General features: G+C 39.3%; 8 protein-coding genes across 8 annotated transcripts; all 8 read left to right on the plus strand.

Moving 5' to 3' along the window:
- The first annotated feature begins 2,398 nt into the window (after nt 1-2,398).
- LOC115043740 (odorant receptor 131-2-like) lies at nt 2,399-3,494 on the plus strand. Its single transcript, XM_029502419.1, has 2 exons — nt 2,399-2,548; nt 2,727-3,494. The coding sequence occupies exons 1-2, from the start codon at nt 2,399-2,401 to the stop codon at nt 3,492-3,494; spliced, it is 918 nt and encodes a 305-aa protein (XP_029358279.1).
- Nucleotides 3,495-5,339: 1,845 nt separating this feature from the next.
- On the plus strand, nt 5,340-6,934 carry LOC115043744 (odorant receptor 131-2-like). The gene is made up of 2 exons (XM_029502425.1): nt 5,340-5,489; nt 6,137-6,934. Exons 1-2 carry the CDS (start codon nt 5,340-5,342, stop codon nt 6,932-6,934), a joined length of 948 nt encoding a protein of 315 aa, XP_029358285.1.
- Nucleotides 6,935-8,687: 1,753 nt separating this feature from the next.
- Nucleotides 8,688-10,251, plus strand: LOC115043750 (odorant receptor 131-2-like). Its single transcript, XM_029502431.1, has 2 exons — nt 8,688-8,837; nt 9,484-10,251. The coding sequence occupies exons 1-2, from the start codon at nt 8,688-8,690 to the stop codon at nt 10,249-10,251; spliced, it is 918 nt and encodes a 305-aa protein (XP_029358291.1).
- Nucleotides 10,252-12,036: 1,785 nt separating this feature from the next.
- LOC115043756 (odorant receptor 131-2-like) lies at nt 12,037-13,606 on the plus strand. The gene is made up of 2 exons (XM_029502439.1): nt 12,037-12,186; nt 12,833-13,606. Exons 1-2 carry the CDS (start codon nt 12,037-12,039, stop codon nt 13,604-13,606), a joined length of 924 nt encoding a protein of 307 aa, XP_029358299.1.
- Nucleotides 13,607-15,421: 1,815 nt separating this feature from the next.
- On the plus strand, nt 15,422-16,487 carry LOC115043762 (odorant receptor 131-2-like). The gene is made up of 2 exons (XM_029502446.1): nt 15,422-15,571; nt 15,684-16,487. Exons 1-2 carry the CDS (start codon nt 15,422-15,424, stop codon nt 16,485-16,487), a joined length of 954 nt encoding a protein of 317 aa, XP_029358306.1.
- A 1,773-nt stretch (nt 16,488-18,260) lies between these two features.
- LOC115043767 (odorant receptor 131-2-like) lies at nt 18,261-19,326 on the plus strand. The gene is made up of 2 exons (XM_029502458.1): nt 18,261-18,410; nt 18,523-19,326. The coding sequence occupies exons 1-2, from the start codon at nt 18,261-18,263 to the stop codon at nt 19,324-19,326; spliced, it is 954 nt and encodes a 317-aa protein (XP_029358318.1).
- Nucleotides 19,327-20,840: 1,514 nt separating this feature from the next.
- LOC115043770 (odorant receptor 131-2-like) lies at nt 20,841-21,927 on the plus strand. The gene is made up of 2 exons (XM_029502462.1): nt 20,841-20,990; nt 21,103-21,927. The coding sequence occupies exons 1-2, from the start codon at nt 20,841-20,843 to the stop codon at nt 21,925-21,927; spliced, it is 975 nt and encodes a 324-aa protein (XP_029358322.1).
- Nucleotides 21,928-24,307: 2,380 nt separating this feature from the next.
- LOC115043773 (odorant receptor 131-2-like) lies at nt 24,308-25,521 on the plus strand. Its single transcript, XM_029502465.1, has 2 exons — nt 24,308-24,412; nt 24,706-25,521. Exon 2 carries the CDS (start codon nt 24,745-24,747, stop codon nt 25,519-25,521), a length of 777 nt encoding a protein of 258 aa, XP_029358325.1. The 5' UTR covers nt 24,308-24,412; nt 24,706-24,744.
- The last annotated feature ends 345 nt before the right edge of the window (nt 25,522-25,866 follow it).

Genomic DNA, 25,866 nt, shown 5'->3' on the forward strand with positions numbered 1-25,866 from the left:
AAGTTAAAGAAAACTATTTATGATTTTCATTTTATTGGTGAAAGAGGAGATTTAAATTTAATATTTCATATGAAAAACATTTCTCTTATATTTAAATTAAAGCTTCAACTAACAGCTTTTCTTATTATTTTTGGAATTTAAGCAGAAGAAGGATGATTTTTTTTAAGTGTGAAATGATTCAACAATTTCTAGGAAAACTTTTCTCCAAGTTTCTGTTGTCAAAATCTGGAAAACAACAAAAGGTCCAACATGGCCCTTGTGGATTAATGTCTCTGATCGTAATCATCTGTTCTCCACCGATAATGAGGCAACTTGTTTTTAATTTACTAAAAAAAGACAGAGTAAACAATCATCTTAAATATCAGAGTCCAGGCGCCTTATGAAAGATCCTTCGAAGACAATGTTGAGAAACTGTCTCAGAAGACATGTCTAATAAATCCCTTCGATGTGGTGTGCATGTCCGTCAGTATGTTTGTGTTTTGAATCCTCCATAACAAGCTCCCCCCGTGTGTGTGTGTGACCTTTATCTGAGGCCTAATGAGGAAGGAGCAGCAGGCTTACTGTTCTGCGCTCTGCAGTGACTCTTCCTGAATACTCGGAGGGTTTGTGAAAATGTCAGGAGTTCCCAGAGCTCCTTCTGTGGAGACAGGAAGTTAAGACAAGTTCATCTCTGTTTTCACGTGTTGGGTGAAAAAAGTCACAATCAAACAATTGGAAGAGATTTTTTCTGAAAATGTGGTCATTCTTTCCAAAAATTAAAACTTTGAATCATTGTGCCATGATCAGCCATTCCTCCCTGAGAACAACAGCAGCAGCAGCTAACAATAAATTCAACAACAAATTCAGGTCATCTGTGGTCTTAAACTTTGGTGGACATATAAATAAATATATATATATGCCATCCACCAACCTTCAGCGTGTATCGATCAGAGTATTGATGAGGAGTTCACCGGGTCTGGAGTTGGTTGGACGGGGTTTTGGAGCCACTGGCCATGAATCTGAAGTGAAAATCGGAGCTGCGAACAGTTGTGAACAGAACAATTCTTAAATTATTTACAGATATGTTCATTTGAAAACATTTACACACTTGCAGACATTTATTACTCAACAGATTTAGACAAAATAATTAATTCACACTGACACAGGAGACTAGACTGTTTCTACATCACAATGATAAGCAAAGACAAAGTAAACTCTGCCACACCAGAGTCCAGGCCTTCAACACAAAATAAAACTCAAATTAATTTGTGTTCAGCTTTGTGTTTAGCTGCTGAACTGTACAATGCATACCAGCCCTGACATCCTGAGCCTGATTGGACCGGAACCTGGACCCATCACAGACATCAATCTTCATATTTTTAATTATACAACAATATTTTGCTATTCCTTCGTATCATTTAAAGATTTCCGCACATTTAAATTTACTTTTACTTATAAATATACTTGTTTCCTTTTGTATTATTTTGCAAAAAACATGCTGAAACACACACACGCACACAGACACACCAAACGCTCATAAGGCCACAAGTGATTTCCATCCAGACCAGATAAATTCAGCGTCCTTCAGCTGCAGTGGTGGCGTGTTGATGTAAATGCTGTGACTCAGGTGAATTCAGGTAAGGCAAAGTCACAGCAACGACCTTCTGCTCAGTTTACTCCTGTAGCTCAGACAGATTCTGGACTTTGTTATTTCCTGGCACACTAATGCATGTTCTGCTAAGGTTGTCCATTTGTGTACTGACTGAGTTACACACTTCGACAGGTCTCTGTGTGTTTTACTGCTGGATAGTCAAAGGACTTCCGTTTAGTTGGCAGGAGATTTTATTCTGTAAATGTACAGTTTTAAATTATTTAAGTTTGGTCAACACCTCAGTGACAGTTTAACAAAAACACAGAGGCTTCGCAAATGTTAGAAAACCAAAAGTACAACGATGACAAAAGGACATTGAATGTGAGTTGAATGTGTACCTGAAGACTCTTTACTGTGTTTCATTAGACAGAAAACAGCTGTTCAGTTTTCACTAACAGAAATGCTGTCTATCTATCTATCTATGTGTGTGTGTGTGTGTGTGTTAAACTAACAAGGTAGTGAAGAAAATGTAAAAACATATTTGAGCTATTGTTGAATTTGCATTATTGTTACTGTCAGTTAAAAAAAAGTGACATTTCGATCACCGATGGGACCGATGATGTGAGGCACTTTTCTGATGGGATCTCATAATAATTCATGGTTAGTTTTTTCCTTGGTCTTTTTTCCTCAGTTATCTTAGTATGATATTGGCTGGAGTAAGAGTTTTTCTGAGAATTTCAAGATGAGCTGCAGAAACTTGGAATATTTTATGAGCTGTGGTCAAAAGCCATTTTGTTTATTATCATGTTTTCTTTCAGTGTTTGAGAGATGAACGTCTCATCTGCCAATGTGACTTTGGTCATTGAGTATCGAGACTCCTTCACTAAAGCTGTGACCAAGAACGTCATTGTTGTGGTTCTCGGCATCTCCATCAACTACATAAATGCAGGTCTCATCCGCACCTTCGGCAAACATCAGGTAACCTGCCCTGTCCATCACCTGCACTTGTTTACAGTATTTGGCACGACTTCTTGGCCACTTTAGACAGATTCCAGTAAAAGTAGAGACTCAAATGTTCCAGAACGGCGAGTGGTGCTGCTGTGTTATTTTATTAAATTTAATTCACTGGATCAATGATCTTTCTGATTCCCTCCAGATCTTCTACACGAATCCTCGGTACATACTGTTTTTTCACCTGGTCGTTAATGACATTATCCAAGTGACTCTGACCGTCATCCTGTTCATCATCAGCTACACCATCTACAAACTCAGCGTCTCCGTCTGCTGCATCTTCATCCTTCTTGCTCTGTTCACCACTGAGAACACCCCCCTGAATCTGGCCAGCATGGCGGTGGAGTGCTACATCGCCATCTGCCTCCCCCTTCGCCACGTGCAGATCTGCACCATCAGCAGGACTCTGATGCTGATTGGTTTAATCTGGGCGACCAGCATGTTGTCTGTTCTTCCTGATCTCTTCGTCACCTTGGCCACAGAACCTCTGGACTTCTTCCACTCCCGGGTCTTCTGCCTCAGGGAAACTGCCTTTCGTAACTATCACATCATCAAGAAGAGAGACATCACCTACATCATCTACCTTGTTATTGTATGGTTCGTCATCTTTTACACTTATTTCAAGATCTTATTCACTGCAAAAACAGCAAGCAGAGATGCTAAAAAGGCCAGAAACACAATCCTCCTTCACGGGGTTCAGGTGCTGCTTTGTATGGCGACATATGCAGAACCACTGTTAAAAGATGCTCTGCAGCACTGGTTCCCTGAGAATTACACCGACTCTCTCTTTGCTACCTATATTATAGTTCAGATTCTCCCACGATCCATCAGTCCAATCATATATGGAATACGGGACAAAACCTTCAGGAGGTATCTGAAGAGATATCTGCTGTGCACTCGGAGCTTTCAGTGAGAATCAACATGTTTGGTCCAAATTGAGTGAACCAAGTTTTTGTTTTCTTGAAGTTGATGTGATGATGCTTTAAAATGTGTGTTTGGCATCAGACCTGAATAAAACAAATTCTGATTTAAGTCTAAGTTTTCTTCACGAAGGGTGTAGAATAATTTAAATTTTTCATCAAACACATTAACATTGTTTTGGAAACTGATGAGTTGCATTACAAACTAAAGTTAAAAAATAAAAGAATATTAGATGTCAGATTAGAACTACAGCTAATAATGATTCTTGACTAATAAATAATAAATCTGCTGGTAACTTGGTTGATTGTGTCCATAAAATAACAGTAAACCATGAAAACGTCTACAGTACAGGAAAACATTCATGCTCATCCATCTGGTTAGAGCTAAGATATTTCCTTTATCATCTTGTATGACAAAGAAAGAGCACCAACTAATCATCTAATTTAAATGATCATATTAATGTATTCCTATTTTAAAAAAGACTTGTGTTCAGTAACGCAACCCTTATATACATAGACTAAATGTAAACTAAATTTCAGCATAAGTGTGATGTCCAGATGGAAGGAGGTCTCCTCCTGACCGGAGAGAACCAGCTTGAATGAGCATCATTTTTTAGCTTTGGTCAACAGAAATGACATTTAAAAATAAAAAGGAATGACATTACAAACAAATCTGACAAAATCATTGTTCATATCGTTCAGCCTTAATTTTCTGTTGGTTCAATGTTTTATGTTCACACACACTCCCTGCTCACAAGAATGACAACATGAGTTCATGTTTACCAGGGGAATCATGGGACCTTTCCCACCAAAGCAACTATGAAGGCTTAAGACTTCTGCAGCTGCCGTTTAGTTCTGGCCAGAACGTTGGACAAGGTGAGTAACAGCGAAACCTTTGATCTGCAGTCTGACACCAGTGCTGTTCTACTCTATCATGACAAAAATGATTTGTGAGTTTTATAATACTCGTACGCACTTTTCCTGCTTCAACCAATTTGTTCAATAGTTTACAAAACATGACTGAAATTAAACTGACAAAAGTGTCAGATGTGTTTGAAATAATTCTCACTTTGCCTTGTTGCAGCAGCTTTAGGACGGTTGGAAGGAGCAGACAATGAAAATTTGAACTCAAAAGATGAATGATTTTGTTCTTTGCTCTCTCAAACTTTGATTGATTTAACAGATGAAAAGAGAATATGTAATATGTTGTACTTAAACTAAATTCTGCCAATCAAAATAAGAACTGCAATCATTCAGACTGACTGTCTTCCTTTCAGGTTTCAGTTGAATCTACAGGGTCTGATCTCATCACATATTTGTATTCGTTCAGCTGTTAATGTTGCAGATGACACTGAGCTTCAGTTTCTATTTTCTTTTATCTACTTTTCAAATTGTAGAAAACACTGATATATTTCTGGCACCTGAAAGTGACATAAAACAAGTTTGAGGGCTCATGATAAGAGTTTAACAGCATGTAGTGAGGATGATGTAAGCACAAAGTCTGCAGTGCTGAGATGTGACTTGGCTGTGGTGTTCGTTCATTTATCTCACTCAGTGTGTTCCTGCCTCCTGGAGCTGTGCATGAGCTGGATTTCCGTAAAGAAAGTTGGGCCTCATTCAGAGTCCAGACTGAGATCATTGGCCTTGAAGTTGAAGTTTGTGGAACTTCCGCGACATCACATGTACGATTAAATGCTTTTCTGTTGGTTGAAGTTCTGACCAGAAACAGGTGTAGTGAGATTGGTCTGAAAAAAGACGCTTCCGTCATCAATAATCGCTGTGAATATCAAATGATTGAAGATATGTTATGTCTTCCGGTCTTTTTCAGCCCTGGAGAGATGAACGTCTCATCTCCCAACGTGACTGTGGTTTTACAGAATCGAGACTCCTTCACTAAAGCTTTGACCAAGAACATGATTGTTGTGATTATCAGCATCTCCATCAACTACATCTATGCAGGTCTCATCTTCACCTTCTGCAAACATCAGGTCTGACGTCTCCTCATGTCACCATAGACTTACTGAACTTTGGGTTTGTCCAGAGCTGCACTAATGATCAAAAAGAAGCTGAAATGCAAAGTGGGCAGCACTGATTAGGAAACTCTTAAGTGTTGACCGCTTTTTTATTCTAGGTAAATGGGACTGTTTGCTTTAAACTGGTCCAAACAATCAGTGACTCAACCGGAAGATAAACTTGTTGTAACTTCAGTTAATAAACATAATTCATCCAAACTCCATCCTGAGACTTCCCCTTGCAGATAGTCATGTATGTGATGTAGGATTTGTATTCATTCTGTTGAATTTAAAAATCTGATGATCATCAGGGGGCGGCTTCACCGGCTGTTAAAAACAAGTCACTGTATTCAAGTTTATGGGAAAATGTCCCTCCTCCACCCTGATTTATCCAACACTATGTTCACTTTTTACATGTTGGTCATTTTAATCAGGCTCGTAATTTGAGTTCTAAGTTAACATCAACCTAAGTCAGGATGCAGTTGAGAAAATGGCACAGACAAAAAAGGAACACCTCATGTCACCTTTGAATACGTTTTTACTTTGAGCCTCACGTTGTGACCTCTGACCTTAAAGGTCCCTAATGGTCCTCAGATATTGTTCATGTCTTCCCTCCCGTCCAGATCTTCTACACGAATCCTCGGTATATCCTTTTCATTCACCTGGTCATCAACGACATGACTCAAGTGACTCTGACCGTCATCCTGTTCATCATCAGCTACACCATCTACAAACTCAGCGTCTCCGTCTGCTGCATCTTCATCCTTCTTGCTCTGTTCACCACTGAGAACACCCCCCTGAATCTGGCCAGCATGGCGGTGGAGTGCTACATCGCCATCTGCCTCCCCCTTCGCCACGTGCAGATCTGCACCATCAGCAGGACTCTGATGCTGATTGGTTTAATCTGGGCGACCAGCATGTTGTCTGTTCTTCCTGATCTCTTCGTCACCTTGGCCACAGAACCTCTGGACTTCTTCCACTCCCGGGTCTTCTGCCTCAGACAGACTGTCTTCCCCCACCCCCTCATCATCAGGAAGAGAGACTTATCCTACGCAGTGTTTCTGGTCATAGTTTTGTTTGTTATCATTTTTGTTTACTTCAGGATTCTGTTCACTGCAAAAACAGCTAGCAGAGATGCTAAAAAGGCCAGAAATACAGTCGTCCTCCATGGATTCCAGCTGCTGCTTTCTACAGCAAGCTATGCAACCCCCCAGTTAAAAGATGCTCTGCAGCACTGGTTCCCTGAGAATTACTCTGACTCTCTCTTTGCTTATTATATTATAGTCCAGATTCTCCCACGATCCATCAGTCCAATCATATATGGAATACGGGACAAAACCTTCAGGAGGTATCTGAAGAGATATCTGCTGTGCACTCGGAGCTTTCAGCGAGAATCAACATGTTTGGTCCAAATTGAGTGAACCAAGTTTTTGTTTTCTTGAAGTTGATGTGATGATGCTTTAAAATGTGTGTTTGGCATCAGACCTGAATAAAACTAATTCTGATTTAAGTCTAAGTTTTCTTCACGAAGGGTGTAGAATAATTTAAATTTTTCATCAAACACATTAACATTGTTTTTGGAAACTGATGAGTTGCATTACAAACTAAATAAGTTAAAAAATAAAAGAATATTAGATGTCAGATTAGAACTACAGCTAATAATGATTCTTGACTAATAAATAATAAATCTGCTGGTAACTTGGTTGATTGTGTCCATAAAATAACAGTAAACCATGAAAACGTCTACAGTACAGGAAAACATTCATGCTCATCCATCTGGTTAGAGCTATTTCCTTTATCATCTTGTATGACAAAGAAAGAGCACCAACTAATCATCTAATTTAAATGATCATATTAATGTATTCCTATTTTAAAAAAGACTTGTGTTCAGTAACGCAACCCTTACATACATAGACTAAATGTAAACTAAATTTCAGCATAAGTGTGATGTCCAGATGGAAGGAGGTCTCCTCCTGACCGGAGAGAACCAGCTTGAATGAGCATCATTTTTTAGCTTTGGTCAACAGAAATGACATTTAAAAATAAAAAGGAATGACATTACAAACAAATCTGACAAAATCATTGTTCATATCGTTCAGCCTTAATTTTCTGTTGGTTCAATGTTTTATGTTCACACACACTCCCTGCTCACAAGAATGACAACATGAGTTCATGTTTACCAGGGGAATCATGGGACCTTTCCCACCAAAGCAACTATGAAGGCTTAAGACTTCTGCAGCTGCCGTTTAGTTCTGGCCAGAACGTTGGACAAGGTGAGTAACAGCGAAACCTTTGATCTGCAGTCTGACACCAGTGCTGTTCTACTCTATCATGACAAAAATGATTTGTGAGTTTTATAATACTCGTACGCACTTTTCCTGCTTCAACCAATTTGTTCAATAGTTTACAAAACATGACTGAAATTAAACTGACAAAAGTGTCAGATGTGTTTGAAATAATTCTCACTTTGCCTTGTTGCAGCAGCTTTAGGACGGTTGGAAGGAGCAGACAATGAAAATTTGAACTCAAAAGATGAATGATTTTGTTCTTTGCTCTCTCAAACTTTGATTGATTTAACAGATGAAAAGAGAATATGTAATATGTTGTACTTAAACTAAATTCTGCCAATCAAAATAAGAACTGCAATCATTCAGACTGACTGTCTTCCTTTCAGGTTTCAGTTGAATCTACAGGGTCTGATCTCATCACATATTTGTATTCGTTCAGCTGTTAATGTTGCAGATGACACTGAGCTTCAGTTTCTATTTTCTTTTATCTACTTTTCAAATTGTAGAAAACACTGATATATTTCTGGCACCTGAAAGTGACATAAAACAAGTTTGAGGGCTCATGATAAAAGAGTTTAACAGCGTGTAGTGAGGATGATGTAAGCACAAAGTCTGCAGTGCTGAGATGTGACTTGGCTGTGGTGTTCGTTCATTTATCTCACTCAGTGTGTTCCTGCCTCCTGGAGCTGTGCATGAGCTGGATTTCCGTAAAGAAAGTTGGGCCTCATTCAGAGTCCAGACTGAGATCATTGGCCTTGAAGTTCTGACCAGAAACAGGTGTAGTGAGATTGGTCTGAAAAAAGACGCTTCCGTCATCAATAATCGCTGTGAATATCAAATGATTGAAGATATGTTATGTCTTCCGGTCTTTTTCAGCCCTGGAGAGATGAACGTCTCATCTCCCAACGTGACTGTGGTTTTACAGAATCGAGACTCCTTCACTAAAGCTTTGACCAAGAACATGATTGTTGTGATTATCAGCATCTCCATCAACTACATCTATGCAGGTCTCATCTTCACCTTCTGCAAACATCAGGTCTGACGTCTCCTCATGTCACCATAGACTTACTGAACTTTGGGTTTGTCCAGAGCTGCACTAATGATCAAAAAGAAGCTGAAATGCAAAGTGGGCAGCACTGATTAGGAAACTCTTAAGTGTTGACCGTTTTTTTATTCTAGGTAAATGGGACTGTTTGCTTTAAACTGGTCCAAACAATCAGTGACTCAACCGGAAGATAAACTTGTTGTAACTTCAGTTAAAAACATAATTCATCCAAACTCCATCCTGAGACTTCCCCTTGCAGATAGTCATGTATGTGATGTAGGATTTGTATTCATTCTGTTGAATTTAAAAATCTGATGATCATCAGGGGGCGGCTTCACCGGCTGTTAAAAACAAGTCACTGTATTCAAGTTTATGGGAAAATGTCCCTCCTCTACCCTGATTTATCCAACACTATGTTCACTTTTTACATGTTGGTCATTTTAATCAGGCTCGTAATTTGAGTTCTAAGTTAACATCAAGCTAAGTCAGGATGCAGTTGAGAAAATGGCACAGACAAAAAAGGAACACCTCATGTCACCTTTGAATACGTTTTTACTTTGAGCCTCACGTTGTGACCTCTGACCTTAAAGGTCCCTAATGGTCCTCAGATATTGTTCATGTCTTCCCTCCCGTCCAGATCTTCTACACGAATCCTCGGTATATCCTTTTCATTCACCTGGTCATCAACGACATGACTCAAGTGACTCTGACCGTCATCCTGTTCATCATCAGCTACACCATCTACAAACTCAGCGTCTCCGTCTGCTGCATCTTCATCCTTCTTGTTCTGTTCACCACTGAGAACACCCCCCTGAATCTGGCCAGCATGGCGGTGGAGTGCTACATCGCCATCTGCCTCCCCCTTCGCCACGTGCAGATCTGCACCGTCAGCAGGACTCTGATGCTGATTGGTTTAATCTGGGCGACCAGCATGTTGTCTGTTCTTCCTGATCTCTTCGTCACCTTGGCCACAGAACCTCTGGACTTCTTCCACTCCCGGGTCTTCTGCCTCAGGGAAACTGCCTTTCGTAACTATCACATCATCAGGAAGAGAGACATATCCTACGCAGTGTTTCTGGTCATAGTTTTGTTTGTTATCATTTTTGTTTACTTCAGGATTCTGTTCACTGCAAAAACAGCTAGCAGAGATGCTAAAAAGGCCAGAAATACAGTCGTCCTCCATGGATTCCAGCTGCTGCTTTCTACAGCAAGCTATGCAACCCCCCAGTTAAAAGATGCTCTGCAGCACTGGTTCCCTGAGAATTACACCAACTCTCTCTTTGCTTATTATATTATAGTCCAGATTCTCCCACGATCCATCAGTCCAATCATATATGGAATACGGGACAAAACCTTCAGGAGGTATCTGAAGAGATATCTGCTGTGCACTCGGAGCTTTCAGTGAGAATCAACATGTTTGGTCCAAATTGAGTGAACCAAGTTTTTGTTTTCTTGAAGTTGATGTGATGATGCTTTAAAATGTGTGTTTGGCATCAGACCTGAATAAAACAAATTCTGATTTAAGTCTAAGTTTTCTTCACGAAGGGTGTAGAATAATTTAAATTTTTCATCAAACACATTAACATTGTTTTTGGAAACTGATGAGTTGCATTACAAACTAAAGTTAAAAAATAAAAGAATATTAGATGTCAGATTAGAACTACAGCTAATAATGATTCTTGACTAATAAATAATAAATCTGCTGGTAACTTGGTTGATTGTGTCCATAAAATAACAGTAAACCATGAAAACGTCTACAGTACAGGAAAACATTCATGCTCATCCATCTGGTTAGAGCTAAGATATTTCCTTTATCATCTTGTATGACAAAGAAAGAGCACCAACTAATCATCTAATTTAAATGATCATATTAATGTATTCCTATTTTAAAAAAGACTTGTGTTCAGTAACGCAACCCTTATATACATAGACTAAATGTAAACTAAATTTCAGCATAAGTGTGATGTCCAGATGGAAGGAGGTCTCCTCCTGACCGGAGAGAACCAGCTTGAATGAGCATCATTTTTTAGCTTTGGTCAACAGAAATGACATTTAAAAATAAAAAGGAATGACATTACAAACAAATCTGACAAAATCATTGTTCATATCGTTCAGCCTTAATTTTCTGTTGGTTCAATGTTTTATGTTCACACACACTCCCTGCTCACAAGAATGACAACATGAGTTCATGTTTACCAGGGGAATCATGGGACCTTTCCCACCAAAGCAACTATGAAGGCTTAAGACTTCTGCAGCTGCCGTTTAGTTCTGGCCAGAACGTTGGACAAGGTGAGTAACAGCGAAACCTTTGATCTGCAGTCTGACACCAGTGCTGTTCTACTCTATCATGACAAAAATGATTTGTGAGTTTTATAATACTCGTACGCACTTTTCCTGCTTCAACCAATTTGTTCAATAGTTTACAAAACATGACTGAAATTAAACTGACAAAAGTGTCAGATGTGTTTGAAATAATTCTCACTTTGCCTTGTTGCAGCAGCTTTAGGACGGTTGGAAGGAGCAGACAATGAAAATTTGAACTCAAAAGATGAATGATTTTGTTCTTTGCTCTCTCAAACTTTGATTGATTTAACAGATGAAAAGAGAATATGTAATATGTTGTACTTAAACTAAATTCTGCCAATCAAAATAAGAACTGCAATCATTCAGACTGACTGTCTTCCTTTCAGGCTTCAGTTGAATCTACAGGGTCTGATCTCATCACATATTTGTATTCGTTCAGCTGTTAATGTTGCAGATGACACTGAGCTTCAGTTTCTATTTTCTTTTATCTACTTTTCAAATTCTAGAAAACACTGATATATTTCTGGCACCTGAAAGTGACATAAAACAAGTTTGAGGGCTCATGATAAAAGAGTTTAACAGCGTGTAGTGAGGATGATGTAAGCACAAAGTCTGCAGTGCTGAGATGTGACTTGGCTGTGGTGTTCGTTCATTTATCTCACTCAGTGTGTTCCTGCCTCCTGGAGCTGTGCATGAGCTGGATTTCCGTAAAGAAAGTTGGGCCTCATTCAGAGTCCAGACTGAGATCATTGGCCTTGAAGTTCTGACCAGAAACAGGTGTAGTGAGATTGGTCTGAAAAAAGACGCTTCCGTCATCAATAATCGCTGTGAATATCAAATGATTGAAGATATGTTATGTCTTCCGGTCTTTTTCAGCCCTGGAGAGATGAACGTCTCATCTCCCAACGTGACTGTGGTTTTACAGAATCGAGACTCCTTCACTAAAGCTTTGACCAAGAACATGATTGTTGTGATTATCAGCATCTCCATCAACTACATCTATGCAGGTCTCATCTTCACCTTCTGCAAACATCAGGTCTGACGTCTCCTCATGTCACCATAGACTTACTGAACTTTGGGTTTGTCCAGAGCTGCACTAATGATCAAAAAGAAGCTGAAATGCAAAGTGGGCAGCACTGATTAGGAAACTCTTAAGTGTTGACCGTTTTTTTATTCTAGGTAAATGGGACTGTTTGCTTTAAACTGGTCCAAACAATCAGTGACTCAACCGGAAGATAAACTTGTTGTAACTTCAGTTAAAAACATAATTCATCCAAACTCCATCCTGAGACTTCCCCTTGCAGATAGTCATGTATGTGATGTAGGATTTGTATTCATTCTGTTGAATTTAAAAATCTAATGATCATCAGGGGGCGACTTCACCGGCTGTTAAAAACAAGTCACTGTATTCAAGTTTATGGGAAAATGTCCCTCCTCCACCCTGATTTATCCAACACTATGTTCACTTTTTACATGTTGGTCATTTTAATCAGGCTCGTAATTTGAGTTCTAAGTTAACATCAAGCTAAGTCAGGATGCAGTTGAGAAAATGGCACAGACAAAAAAGGAACACCTCATGCCACCTTTGAATACGTTTTTACTTTGAGCCTCACGTTGTGACCTCTGACCTTAAAGGTCCCTAATGGTCCTCAGATATTGTTCATGTCTTCCCTCCCGTCCAGATCTTCTACACGAATCCTCGGTATATCCTTTTCATTCACCTGGTCATCAACGACATGACTCAAGTGACTCTGACCGTCATCCTGTTCATCATCAGCTACACCATCTACAAACTCAGCGTCTCCGTCTGCTGCATCTTCATCCTTCTTGCTCTGTTCACCACTGAGAACACCCCCCTGAATCTGGCCAGCATGGCGGTGGAGTGCTACATCGCCATCTGCCTCCCCCTTCGCCACGTGCAGATCTGCACCGTCAGCAGGACTCTGATGCTGATTGGTTTAATCTGGGCGACCAGCATGTTGTCTGTTCTTCCTGATCTCTTCGTCACCTTGGCCACAGAACCTCTGGACTTCTTCCACTCCCGGGTCTTCTGCCTCAGACAGACTGTCTTCCCCCACCCCCTCATCATCAGGAAGAGAGACTTATCCTACGCAGTGTTTCTGGTCATAGTTTTGTTTGTTATCATTTTTGTTTACTTCAGGATTCTGTTCACTGCAAAAACAGCTAGCAGAGATGCTAAAAAGGCCAGAAATACAGTCGTCCTCCATGGATTCCAGCTGCTGCTTTCTACAGCAAGCTATGCAACCCCCCAGTTAAAAGATGCTCTGCAGCACTGGTTCCCTGAGAATTACACCAACTCTCTCTTTGCTACCTATATTATAGTTCAGATTCTCCCACGATCCATCAGTCCAATCATATATGGAATACGGGACAAAACCTTCAGGAGGTATCTGAAGAGATATCTGCTGTGTAAATTCAGTGAATCCAAAGAATAAAATCAGAAACCATAAAGAGGTGAAAAGAGCTCAAAGTTCATTCACTCCCACATTCAGCCAAGAACAATCTTTCCAACTGACAATGTTCAACATAAAATCCAAAAAAAATCCCAAAATTTTAAAAATCATTCACTTCAATACACTGTTCCATTGAAATGGGTGAAATTGGATAAGAAGTAAAAAAAAAAAAGAGAGAGAGAAACGATAACCATCCTGTTATCTGAAGAGAAACTGTGCTGAAGGACCTTATACCTGTATTTTATCTAATGACCATCAGGGGCGACGCTACAAAACAGCACTTGACAAACTTACAGGTGACATTACAGATGGCTGACAGTTGATTTTGTAATAAAATCATTTTCATAGCGGCTGCAGTTGAACCATTTCATGAGTATGAGAGTGACAGTGTCGTATTAAAAATAATGTTAAATACGAACGTCAGATGTTTCATACATGTTTTATTTTTCAGATCATTTTTTTTAACCCTAACATCTTCGGCGGCGCTAAAACGGTAACTGATCAGAGTTCAAAACACTCAAATTATTTCCAAATCACAGACACACAGAGCTTCAGGCTGACTTAGGTCACCTGTTACTCAACCTTCTGTCATGTTCAGCAGATTAGTTAACGTTATAAGCCGAGTGACAGATCCATCAGCTGAGGTAGATGTTAAACTCACTAAATACTTAGATTCAACACAAAGCTGTCCGTCTTCACTCTTTCATTTATTCATCCTCTCCCTCTGATCTGTTTCCAGGTCACAGGGGTTCTGGAGCCGATCCCAGCTCACTCCGGGCGAGGGGCTGGGTCAACAGAGACCAACAACCACTCAGACCTATGGACAGTTTAGAGTGAACCCAAACAGGATGCCTTCGGAGACTGCACACAGAAAGGCCGGGAACCGAACCCACCACCTTATTGTGCAGCAACAGCATTAACCACTATGCCGCTTTGCCATCCAATAATGCAGCAGCTAAACAGAGCCGACACAATTCAATAGAATTTATTCGATTTCTCCATTAATCCATGAAATAATCTATGTAATACTTGATTACAAAAACAACTGACAGATGCAACCCTAATTTACATAATTATGATGCAAGTGAAATGGGACAGATTTCACAGTGACCTCGTGACTCTGCTTAAATTAAAACCATCACACTGCACTGGGACTCACATGAAGCAAGTCTGGAATCAGACACATACTGAAGATCACTAACAGAGGTAGGACACTTTTTACAGTCAACACACTGTCACAAGATGGAAGATGTTTTTGTTATGTTTTTTGTTTTTTTTAATCCTATATTGAGCATAATCTAATTGGTCAACTATATTAGACATGAACTACATAAAAATTTTTTAAAAAATTCTAGATTCAAGATGTTTCCTGCAATGTGCACAGTAAAACTCAGAGATTAAACCACACAATGAAATTCTGCCTGACCGTTCTTACGCACCAGACAGGAATTTAAAGATAAGTGGGACAGAAGAGGGCGGCTATTTAATAAGAATAAATATAGAAAGAAATAGAAAAAAAAGTGTATGTGTGTGTGTGTGTATATATATATATATAAATAATGTTTACGTCCCAATTATTTTTGTTAGAGTAAATTTTCATTTTAGGCTCGTTAAAATGTAAATGAATTCTCTGTTAATTCCTTGAACTGTTGTTTTGTTACAATTGTGAAGGAAATTTGAGAATAAGATAAAGACAAAACCAGAAATGTTTAAAGCTCTGAAAATTTGAATGCTTCACTGAAGTGCAGCTAAATGTCCCCTTCTAACAGAGACTGACAGGATCTTCAAACTGTCTCCATGAATTCGTCTAACTATAATGTGTCTGCTGGCCTGAGTTATCGAGACTCTTTGAGCACAGCTGTGGCCAAAAATGTGATTGTTCTGGCTCTTGGCCTCAGCATCAACTATATCAACGGCACACTGATTCATACCTTCAGAAAACACCAGGTCAGAATCCTTCTTTATTCCGTTTATTATCATTATTTAACGAACACTGCTCATTATAAGGAGAGGAAAGATGTGAACAAACATGAGATTCTCCTTTTTTCCTCCCTTCCAGATATTTTATGTGAATCCTCGTTACATCCTGTTCATCCACCTGGTCCTGAATGATATGATCCAGCTCACTACAACCTTCAGCCTTTTTGTCTTTAGTTATGTCTTCTACAAAATTAACACTTTCTTCTGCTGCCTCATCATCACCTCTGCCGTCTTCACCACCCTCAACACGCCATTAAATTTAGCCTTCATGGCGGTGGAGTGCTACATCGCCATTTGCCTGCCACTGCGACACGCTGAGCTGTGCACCATCAGAAGAACGTACATTCTGATTGGTTGGATTTGGGCCATGAGCGCCGCTACGACTCTGCCGGATGTGTTTATTATTGTGGCAACAGAGCCAGTGCAGTTATTTTATTCAACCATTTTTTGTGAGAGGGACAATTTGTTCAGACACCCTGTTAGTTTAAAAAAGAGGGATGTTTCCTACATCATTTATCTGGTCGTTGTTTGGCTCACACTCGTCTTCACTTACTTTAAGATCTTCTTTGCTGCTAAAACAGCTAAAGAGTCTAAATCAGGAGTACCACATGCAAAGAAGGCCAGAAATACAATCCTGCTTCATGGCTTTCAGCTTCTGCTGTGTATGTTAACCTATATAGCGCCTTTGTTAAAGAAGGCTCTGTTATTCTGGTTTCCAAAATATAATGTTCACATCATCTTTGTTTGTTATGTCATCGTCCAGATCCTCCCCAGGTTTATCAGTCCGATGGTGTACGGTCTGAGAGACAACACTTTCAGACAGCACCTGAGAAAGTACCTGCTGTGTACAGTGAGGCCGAGCATCAAACCGCTGTTTCAGTGAAGCTAAGCTACTCAGTTATATAAATGCAAATTAACACACCCTACTAGAATCTATAAAATCGATAAATTCATTCAATTAACTGTTTTAGCCATTTGAGCATGCACCACAGTCTGCAGGCCACCGGATCCAGATTAATCTACTCATGTAAATGCATAATCTTTTACTTATTCTACAGGAATGGCACATCTGAACCAGGATATGACAATGATGATACAAAGATCTGCAATAAATTGAATGACATACCAGAAGGTTTGGAGAGTGCCTCTATTAAAAAAGGTTTTTTTCCCTCCATTTACACTACAGATTAAACAATGAGACATTTTTTACTGTGAAGACTGAGAGGAGTTGAATATGAACACTAGTCCATCCCCTGGAGCCGTAAAAAAGTGAATAGTCATGGCTTAGTTCAGCATTGACACTCAGGCCAACCCTCAATTTTCTGATAAGGTTTCATTTCTCTAATCACCTAATATAAGTTTCGCTTCGGTCAATATGTCTAAAAGCTCATGAATCTGCCAAAATCGGGAATAGAAGAGCTGTTCCCCATTCCTTTAAATTTCATTGTACATTGTATATGATGACAATAAAAGCATTCTAATTCTAATGGATGGAGAACAGTGACGTGGATGTTCTGCTCAAATTACCAAGGAGTCTTTGTCAAAGCTGACTGAGCACTGTCACTTTTCACCGGGTTTTAAAACGCACAAAACACGAGCTGCTCCAACTACAATGAACACCGACAAAGTGGATGGAGGTGCAAACCATCAGCTGCTCCACTCCATGTCCAGACCCAACAGAATAACCATAACAGAGTTCAGCAGGAGAAGAGATGAGAACACATCATAAAGAGAGAAAAGCTCCCTTTAACAAAAAAAAAAAAAAAAAAAAAAAAGGTGGTCACCATTATGATTATGGAACAATAATGAGAGCTGGTTAGGTGGTGGAGTTATTCTGTTTAACATAATAAAAATTATTAATACATCTTGTTATTTCCGTTGATGCTTCATGTTACATTTTGCATGTGTCCAAAAGACAATCTTCGCTTCAAATCAGCAACAAGCTAATTGATTTGAGGGGGAAAAAAGAAGAAGAAGAAACTTCTAAACGATAATTATTTTATTTGGATTTCGCTCAGACCTGTAAACGATTTCCCATTCTTGTTTACCTCTTTTGGCTCAAAGCCTTAGTTTACCAGGTGGGGGACGCTCATTACACAGTGAACAAATAGGTCTTTTTTTTAATCATGAAGTCATGCTCACTCACACAGAGGGATTTGACCATGACATCCATCACATTCTGTAGTAAAGCCTTGCCCTCCATTACATGAAGCCCTGATCTGACTCTGAACTCATTTCATGTCTGAAGAGGCAGAGCGAGGAACATGATCTGAACGAGGGAGAGATTCTGACGTTTCTTCATGCATTGTATTGGTGAGTGTGTTTTTCTTATAATTTTTATGTTTGCAGAATTTAAACACTATTGAATATTTAAAGACATATTGGACACCACTACTGCACTAGTTCTTTAACAATTTTCTTAACTTACTAAACTGAGCATATCTTTCATTAAATTCAACGGCTATATTCATTTTAAAACACAATTTTTTAACAAAAGCAAAGCTGTTCATCAGAAAAGTAAAATTTCTGCAGCTGTCATGTTGTTAAAGCTGTTTCAATAATAATTTAAATCTCTGATGATAATTTGAATGCTTCACTGAAGTGCAGCTAAATGTCCCCTTCTAACAGAGACTGACAGGATCTTCAAACTGTCTCCATGAATTCGTCTAACTATAATGTGTCTGCTGGCCTGAGTTATCGAGACTCTTTGAGCACAGCTGTGGCCAAAAATGTGATTGTTCTGGCTCTTGGCCTCAGCATCAACTATATCAACGGCACACTGATTCATACCTTCAGAAAACACCAGGTCAGAATCCTTCTTTATTCCGTTTATTATCATTATTTAACGAACACTGCTCATTATAAGGAGAGGAAAGATGTGAACAAACATGAGATTCTCCTTTTTTCCTCCCTTCCAGATATTTTATGTGAATCCTCGTTACATCCTGTTCATCCACCTGGTCCTGAATGATATGATCCAGCTCACTACAACCTTCAGCCTTTTTGTCTTTAGTTATGTCTTCTACAAAATTAACACTTTCTTCTGCTGCCTCATCATCACCTCTGCCGTCTTCACCACCCTCAACACGCCATTAAATTTAGCCTTCATGGCGGTGGAGTGCTACATCGCCATTTGCCTGCCACTGCGACATGCTGAGCTGTGCACCATCAGAAGAACGTATATTCTGATTGGTTGGATTTGGGCCATGAGCGCCGCTACGACTCTGCCGGATGTGTTTATTATTGTGGCAACAGAGCCAGTGCAGTTATTTTATTCAACCATTTTTTGTGAGAGGGACAATTTGTTCAGACACCCTGTTAGTTTAAAAAAGAGGGATGTTTCCTACATCATTTATCTGGTCGTTGTTTGGCTCACACTCGTCTTCACTTACTTTAAGATCTTCTTTGCTGCTAAAGCAGCTAAAGAGTCTAAATCAGGAGTACCACATGCAAAGAAGGCCAGAAATACAATCCTGCTTCATGGCTTTCAGCTTCTGCTGTGTATGTTAACCTATATAGCCCATGAGATAATAAAGGCTGTGCTGTACTTGTTCCCTAAACATTATGTACATATAGTCTTTGTTTGTTATGTCATCGTCCAGATCCTCCCCAGGTTTATCAGTCCGATGGTGTACGGTCTGAGAGACAACACTTTCAGACAGCACCTGAGAAAGTACCTGCTGTGTACAGTGAGGCCGAGCATCAAACCGCTGTTTCAGTGAAGCTAAGCTACTCAGTTATATAGATGCAAATTAACACACCCTACTAGAATCTATAAAATCGATAAATTCATTCAATTAACTGTTTTAGCCATTTGAGCATGCACCACAGTCTGCAGGCCACCGGATCCAGATTAATCTACTCATGTAAATGCATAATCTTTTACTTATTCTACAGGAATGGCACATCTGAACCAGGATATGACAATGATGATACAAAGATCTGCAATAAATTGAATGACATACCAGAAGGTTTGGAGAGTGCCTCTATTAAAAAAGGTTTTTTCCCTCCATTTACACTACAGATTAAACAATGAGACATTTTTTACTGTGAAGACTGAGAGGAGTTGAATATGAACTCTAGTCCATCCCCTGGAGCCGTAAAAAAGTGAATAGTCATGGCTTAGTTCAGCATTGACACTCAGGCCAACTTTTCACCGGGTTTTAAAACGCACAAAAAACGAGCTGCTCCAACTACAATGAACACCGACAAAGTGGATGGAGGTGCAAACCATCAGCTGCTCCACTCCATGTCCAGACCCAACAGAATAACCATAACAGAGTTCAGCAGGAGAAGAGATGAGAACACATCATAAAGAGAGAAAAGCTCCCTTTAACCAAAAAAAAAAAAAAAAAGGTGGTCACCATTATGATTATGGAACAATAATGAGAGCTGGTTAGGTGGTGGAGTTATTCTGTTTAACATAATAAAAATTATTAATACATCTTGTTATTTCCGTTGATGCTTCATGTTACATTTTGCATGTGTCCAAAAGACAATCTTCGCTTCAAATCAGCAACAAGCTAATTGATTTGAGGGGGAAAAAAGAAGAAGAAGAAACTTCTAAATGATAATTATTTTATTTGGATATCGCTCAGACCTGTAAACGATTTCCCATTCTTGTTTACCTCTTTTGGCTCAAAGCCTTAGTTTACCAGGTGGGGGACGCTCATTACACAGTGAACAAATAGGTCTTTTTTTTAATCATGAAGTCATGCTCACTCACGCAGAGGGATTTGACCATGACATCCATCACATTCTGTAGTAAAGCCTTGCCCTCCATTACATGAAGCCCTGATCTGACTCTGAACTCATTTCATGTCTGAAGAGGCAGAGCGAGGAACATGATCTGAACGAGGGAGAGATTCTGACGTTTCTTCATGCATTGTATTGGTGAGTGTGTTTTTCTTATAATTTTTATGTTTGCAGAATTTAAACACTATTGAATATTTAAAGACATATTGGACACCACTACTGCACTAGTTCTTTAACAATTTTCTTAACTTACTAAACTGAGCATATCTTTCATTAAATTCAACTGCTATATTCATTTTAAAACACAATTTTTTAACAAAAGCAAAGCTGTTCATCAGAAAAGTAAAATTTCTGCAGCTGTCATGTTGTTAAAGCTGTTTCAATAATAATTTAAATCTCTGATGATAATTTGAATGCTCCACTGAAGTGCAGCTAAATGTCCCCTTCTAACAGAGACTGACAGGATCTTCAAACTGTCTCCATGAATTCGTCTAACTATAATGTGTCTGCTGGCCTGAGTTATCGAGACTCTTTGAGCACAGCTGTGGCCAAAAATGTGATTGTTCTGGCTCTTGGCCTCAGCATCAACTATATCAACGGCACACTGATTCATACCTTCAGAAAACACCAGGTCAGAATCCTTCTTTATTCCGTTTATTATCATTATTTAACGAACACTGCTCATTATAAGGAGAGGAAAGATGTGAACAAACATGAGATTCTCCTTTTTTCCTCCCTTCCAGATATTTTATGTGAATCCTCGTTACATCCTGTTCATCCACCTGGTCCTGAATGATATGATCCAGCTCACTACATCCTTCAGCCTTTTTGTCTTTAGTTATGTCTTCTACAAAATTAACACTTTCTTCTGCTGCCTCATCATCACCTCTGCCGTCTTCACCACCCTCAACACGCCATTAAATTTAGCCTTCATGGCGGTGGAGTGCTACATCGCCATTTGCCTGCCACTGCGACACGCTGAGCTGTGCACCATCAGAAGAACGTACATTCTGATTGGTTGGATTTGGGCCATGAGCGCCGCTACGACTCTGCCGGATGTGTTTATTATTGTGGCAACAGAGCCAGTGCAGTTATTTTATTCAACCATTTTTTGTGAGAGGGACAATTTGTTCAGACACCCTGTTAGTTCAAAAAAGAGGGATGTTTCCTACATCATTTATCTGGTCGTTGTTTGGCTCACACTCGTCTTCACTTACTTTAAGATCTTCTTTGCTGCTAAAGCAGCTAAAGAGTCTAAATCAGGAGTACCACATGCAAAGAAGGCCAGAAATACAATCCTGCTTCATGGCTTTCAGCTTCTGCTGTGTATGTTAACCTATATAGCGCCTTTGTTAAAGAACGCTCTGTTACTCTGGTTTCCAAAATATAATGTTCACATCATCTTTGTTTGTTATGTCATCGTCCAGATCCTCCCCAGGTTTATCAGTCCGATGGTGTACGGTCTGAGAGACAACACTTTCAGACAGCACCTGAGAAAGTACCTGCTGTGTACAGTGAGGCCGAGCATCAAACCCTGGACTACGGTTAAAATCACATTGCCTAACTAGATACCCACATTTTAAGAGAATGTGTCCACTTTTGGAAAAGCAGCTTTTGAAAAAAGTGCAGAGCAACAGCACCCAGGTCTGAGTCTCTTCTATGTTTAGGACAACAATCCATACAGTAGTTATCACCACCAATATTTCTGAAGGATGTTCTCGTTGTTTCTGTTTGGTCTCTGCAGGTTTTCAACATGAATCCTATCGTATTGTTTGATGTTTTGCTCTTAGTGGGATTGGTGTGACTTTGCTTGATAGAGGAATCAATAAAATGCATAATTTAATAAAGGGATATTTTTACATGATTCATATCAAAAACAGTGATTTCCAGACCATCAAAGGGCGACTCCACTGGCTAAGAAAAATAGTCAGATTGTCCTGAAGTCTATGGGAAAATGACCCTGCTTCTCCCTTGATTTATTAGCTTCAATTACCCTGTGAAAGTAGGCCGGAGTACAACAGTGTTCATCCCTGCATCACAAGTCAACCTTTATTTATATTTATAGTTTACATTTTTTTTTTTATTCATCTATTTGTTATTTTTTCTCTTCAGTACTTCCTCTTTCAACTTCCTCTTTTTTGCAGTTAACCATAAAAACTATTTCTGAGGCAATAAATGGATTCCGGAAATATGAGGAAACGTAAGAACGACAGACAGGAGATGCTGCAGTGCACCAACACATTGATGTTACAGTCACATGACAGCATTATAAAAAAAAAAAAAAAAAAAACAACACCTCACTGTCATCATCTGTGTCTTTTCTCTGAGGTGGAGGATGAGAAAGTGTTTCAGATATTTATAAGGGCATGTCTGACAGAGTGGACTCACTAGGGGAACAGGACAGGGATGTTGGTGGAAGGTGAGGCAGCTGCTGACCATAATACTTTCATATTGAACCCATTATTATTGTTCACACTGTTAAGAGTAACCTGCAGCACTCTGGTGTACTGCTATATTCTCTTATATTATGTAATATTTTATTTTGACTTTGTCTTTGTTCAGACACACAGTGTGCTAGTTTCTGATAAAACTACTGCAGGTTTTACTGAATAACATTGTAACCATTTTTATTCATTTACAAGTTTGTTTGCAGCACTACTTCAGCTCTACACAGCTTTGATGTTGACATTACAATCATGCACACGTTTAAACGAATACCCAAATAATAAAATAAGATGAAAATTTGATGATTTCTAATCTTCTATCTTCAAACAAATGACTGTACAATGAATTTATAGTTAATTCCAAAATGCCAACATATTTACATATTTCAATCTTGTTTTTAACATGAAGGGAAATTTGGTATCGTTACATTTATTACAATTTCCCCCCTGATAACATTTTAAGGAAAAACTTTTAATTTTCCTGAATATAAGTTTTTTGGTAACACAAAGAAAAGCATTTGAAACATGATGATCAGACCGATTATTTTATGCAGTTTATACCTGTATATTTTTGTTTTGTACACACCTTCCTCAGGTCTCAGTAAAACATGAGCTCACCAGCGGGACCAGGACGAAATGGGACCTTTCCTTATCAGGTATAGAGAAGTAGCTGTTACATATCAACCACAACATGTAGCTGCTTTTGATTGTTTTGATGCAAAAATCTGTTTCTACATCACTGTTTAAGTGTAAAGTTCATCACTGCAGTTTAAAGCTGAGACTATTTATTCGTACAGACTAAAGCAGGACAGTGTTGTACAATATAAACAGACAGACCACTCATACCAACACTACTGTTCATAATTATTGTACAGTTTACAGAGTTTTTGCTGGATCAAATTCAGGTAGATGTTGTACCATTCTGATCATGCATGTATGTTGTTTGCTCAAATGGCTCAAGTAAACATTTTTTATAAGCAATATATTTATATTTTAGACATTTACCTTTTAGCTTCATTTTAATTAATCACTATTTTAGTCTGTGGACAAAATGTCCACTCTGGATAGATCTGCATTTATAATTGTTTGCAATAAATATGTGATAACACATTTTTTTTAGGACAAAATTTGATGAAATGAAATAAACGCAAAAAAGTGGTCTGTAATTTTTTTAGGAACTGACCATTTTTTTCCATTAATGACTTAAAAGGGTAGTAGGGGTGTACACAGGGTGTTATTGACCAATCAGATCAATTTAAATTCAACAGAAAACTGAATTCCAAAAATCTGGCAAGATTAATATAAAATAATGTTTAATATCACATAAATGACAGCTTTGAGCTAACATAACAAAGCTCCTTACCAACTGAACTCAAACTATCAAATATTGTAGCTGGTGTACTTTTCCATGGTTAACAGGGTTAAAGGTCAGAGATGACACTGACAGTTGTTTCTGTCCCCTTTCCTCTGGCTCCCTCTGGTGCCGGATCAGATCAACTTCAGAGACACCTTTGCCACAGCATTTGTGAAAAACCTGATTTTGGTTCTGGTTTGGCTTATCCTCAGCTGCATTAATGGCACCTTGGTTGCAACTTTTTCCAGACACCAGGTAAGTAAACCCGCACACACACAGGCATGTGTAACACAACAATTGTGATCATGGATCCACCGCAGTGTTTTACAAACCATTTGATATTCATCTTTGCATGAGTCTGTTGCTCGAATCGAAGTGAATCGACAAATTGGCACATTTTCAGATGTAACTGAGGACTCAACCTCCAGACTGAAAATTATCTTACTCATTGATTTTCAAGATGATTACCATGCAGACTGGTTTACTCACACCTGCCACTGTGTAACCAACTATGACACCACATCTCCCTCCTTCCTGTCTTCCCCCAGACCTTTTATGAAGACCCCCGTTACATCCTCTTCATCCACATGGTGATAAATGACGGCATCCAGCTCACCATCACCATCACTCTTTTTGTCCTCAGCTACATCTTCTACAAGATTAACGTATCATTTTGCTGCTTCTTCATCTTGGTAGCAGTCTTCACCACCAGAAACACTCCAGTCAACTTAGCAGGCATGGCTATAGAGCGCTACATAGCTATTTGCAAACCTTTCCACCATTCCCAGATCTGCACCGTGAGGAGAACCTACATAGTCATCGGGCTGATTTGGTTTATCAGCGTGGCTCCAGACATCACAGATCTGTTTGTGACGCTCGCAACTGAATCCCTGAGCTTCTTCCACGGTTCGGTGTTCTGCTTGCGCCAGAATGTGTTCAAAGACCCGATCCTTGCCTACAAAAGGAAGGCCTTTGATATTATCTACTTCTCCTGTGTGTTTCTGATCCTGATGGTCACCTACTTGAGAATCATGCTCGCAGCCAGAGCTGTCTCCACAGAGAAGACGTCAGCCCAGAGAGCCAGGAACACCATCCTGCTCCACGGTGTTCAGCTGGCCATGTGCCTGCTCTCCTACATTTCCCCCAGTGTGGAGATTATTCTACATCTCATCTTTCCCGGACGAATCCTGGAAATCAGATTTGCTAACTACCTGGTTGTCTACATCCTTCCCCGGTTTCTGAGCCCAATCATCTACGGTGCTAGAGACAAAAAGTTCAGAAAGTACTTAATAATGTACTTTCTGAGCAAGAGCTGCAGTGACAGACTGCGCCAAGGGCCCCCCCAGGACAAAGACAGCATCTAACTCTTTATATGGCATGAAGATCTGAATAAAACTATTACATCACAAATTATCTCTTTCTGACAAACCCTTATTTGTCGTGTTTGCAAATGTAACCAAAGGTTTGAACAAAATTGAAGCCATAATGTGGCCCTAAAAAGGTTAAACACAAATAAATGTATCTTAAAATGTATTCCATTGCCTTTTTTCCCCTCATATCAACCCCAATTTGCTGTTTCAGACCACATTTTGTACATGTGAAATATGAAAATTAAGAGCTGGTCAGACAGAAGAAGAAGTTGGAGTTTTAGTACCAACACATGTAGAGTAGGTAAAATGTTTGTGAGGATACTACTGTAGTTTGTAAGA

The sequence above is a fragment of the Echeneis naucrates genome, chromosome 5 (genome assembly GCF_900963305.1).
Source record: "Echeneis naucrates chromosome 5, fEcheNa1.1, whole genome shotgun sequence".
NCBI classification, from domain to species: Eukaryota; Metazoa; Chordata; class Actinopteri; order Carangiformes; family Echeneidae; genus Echeneis; species Echeneis naucrates.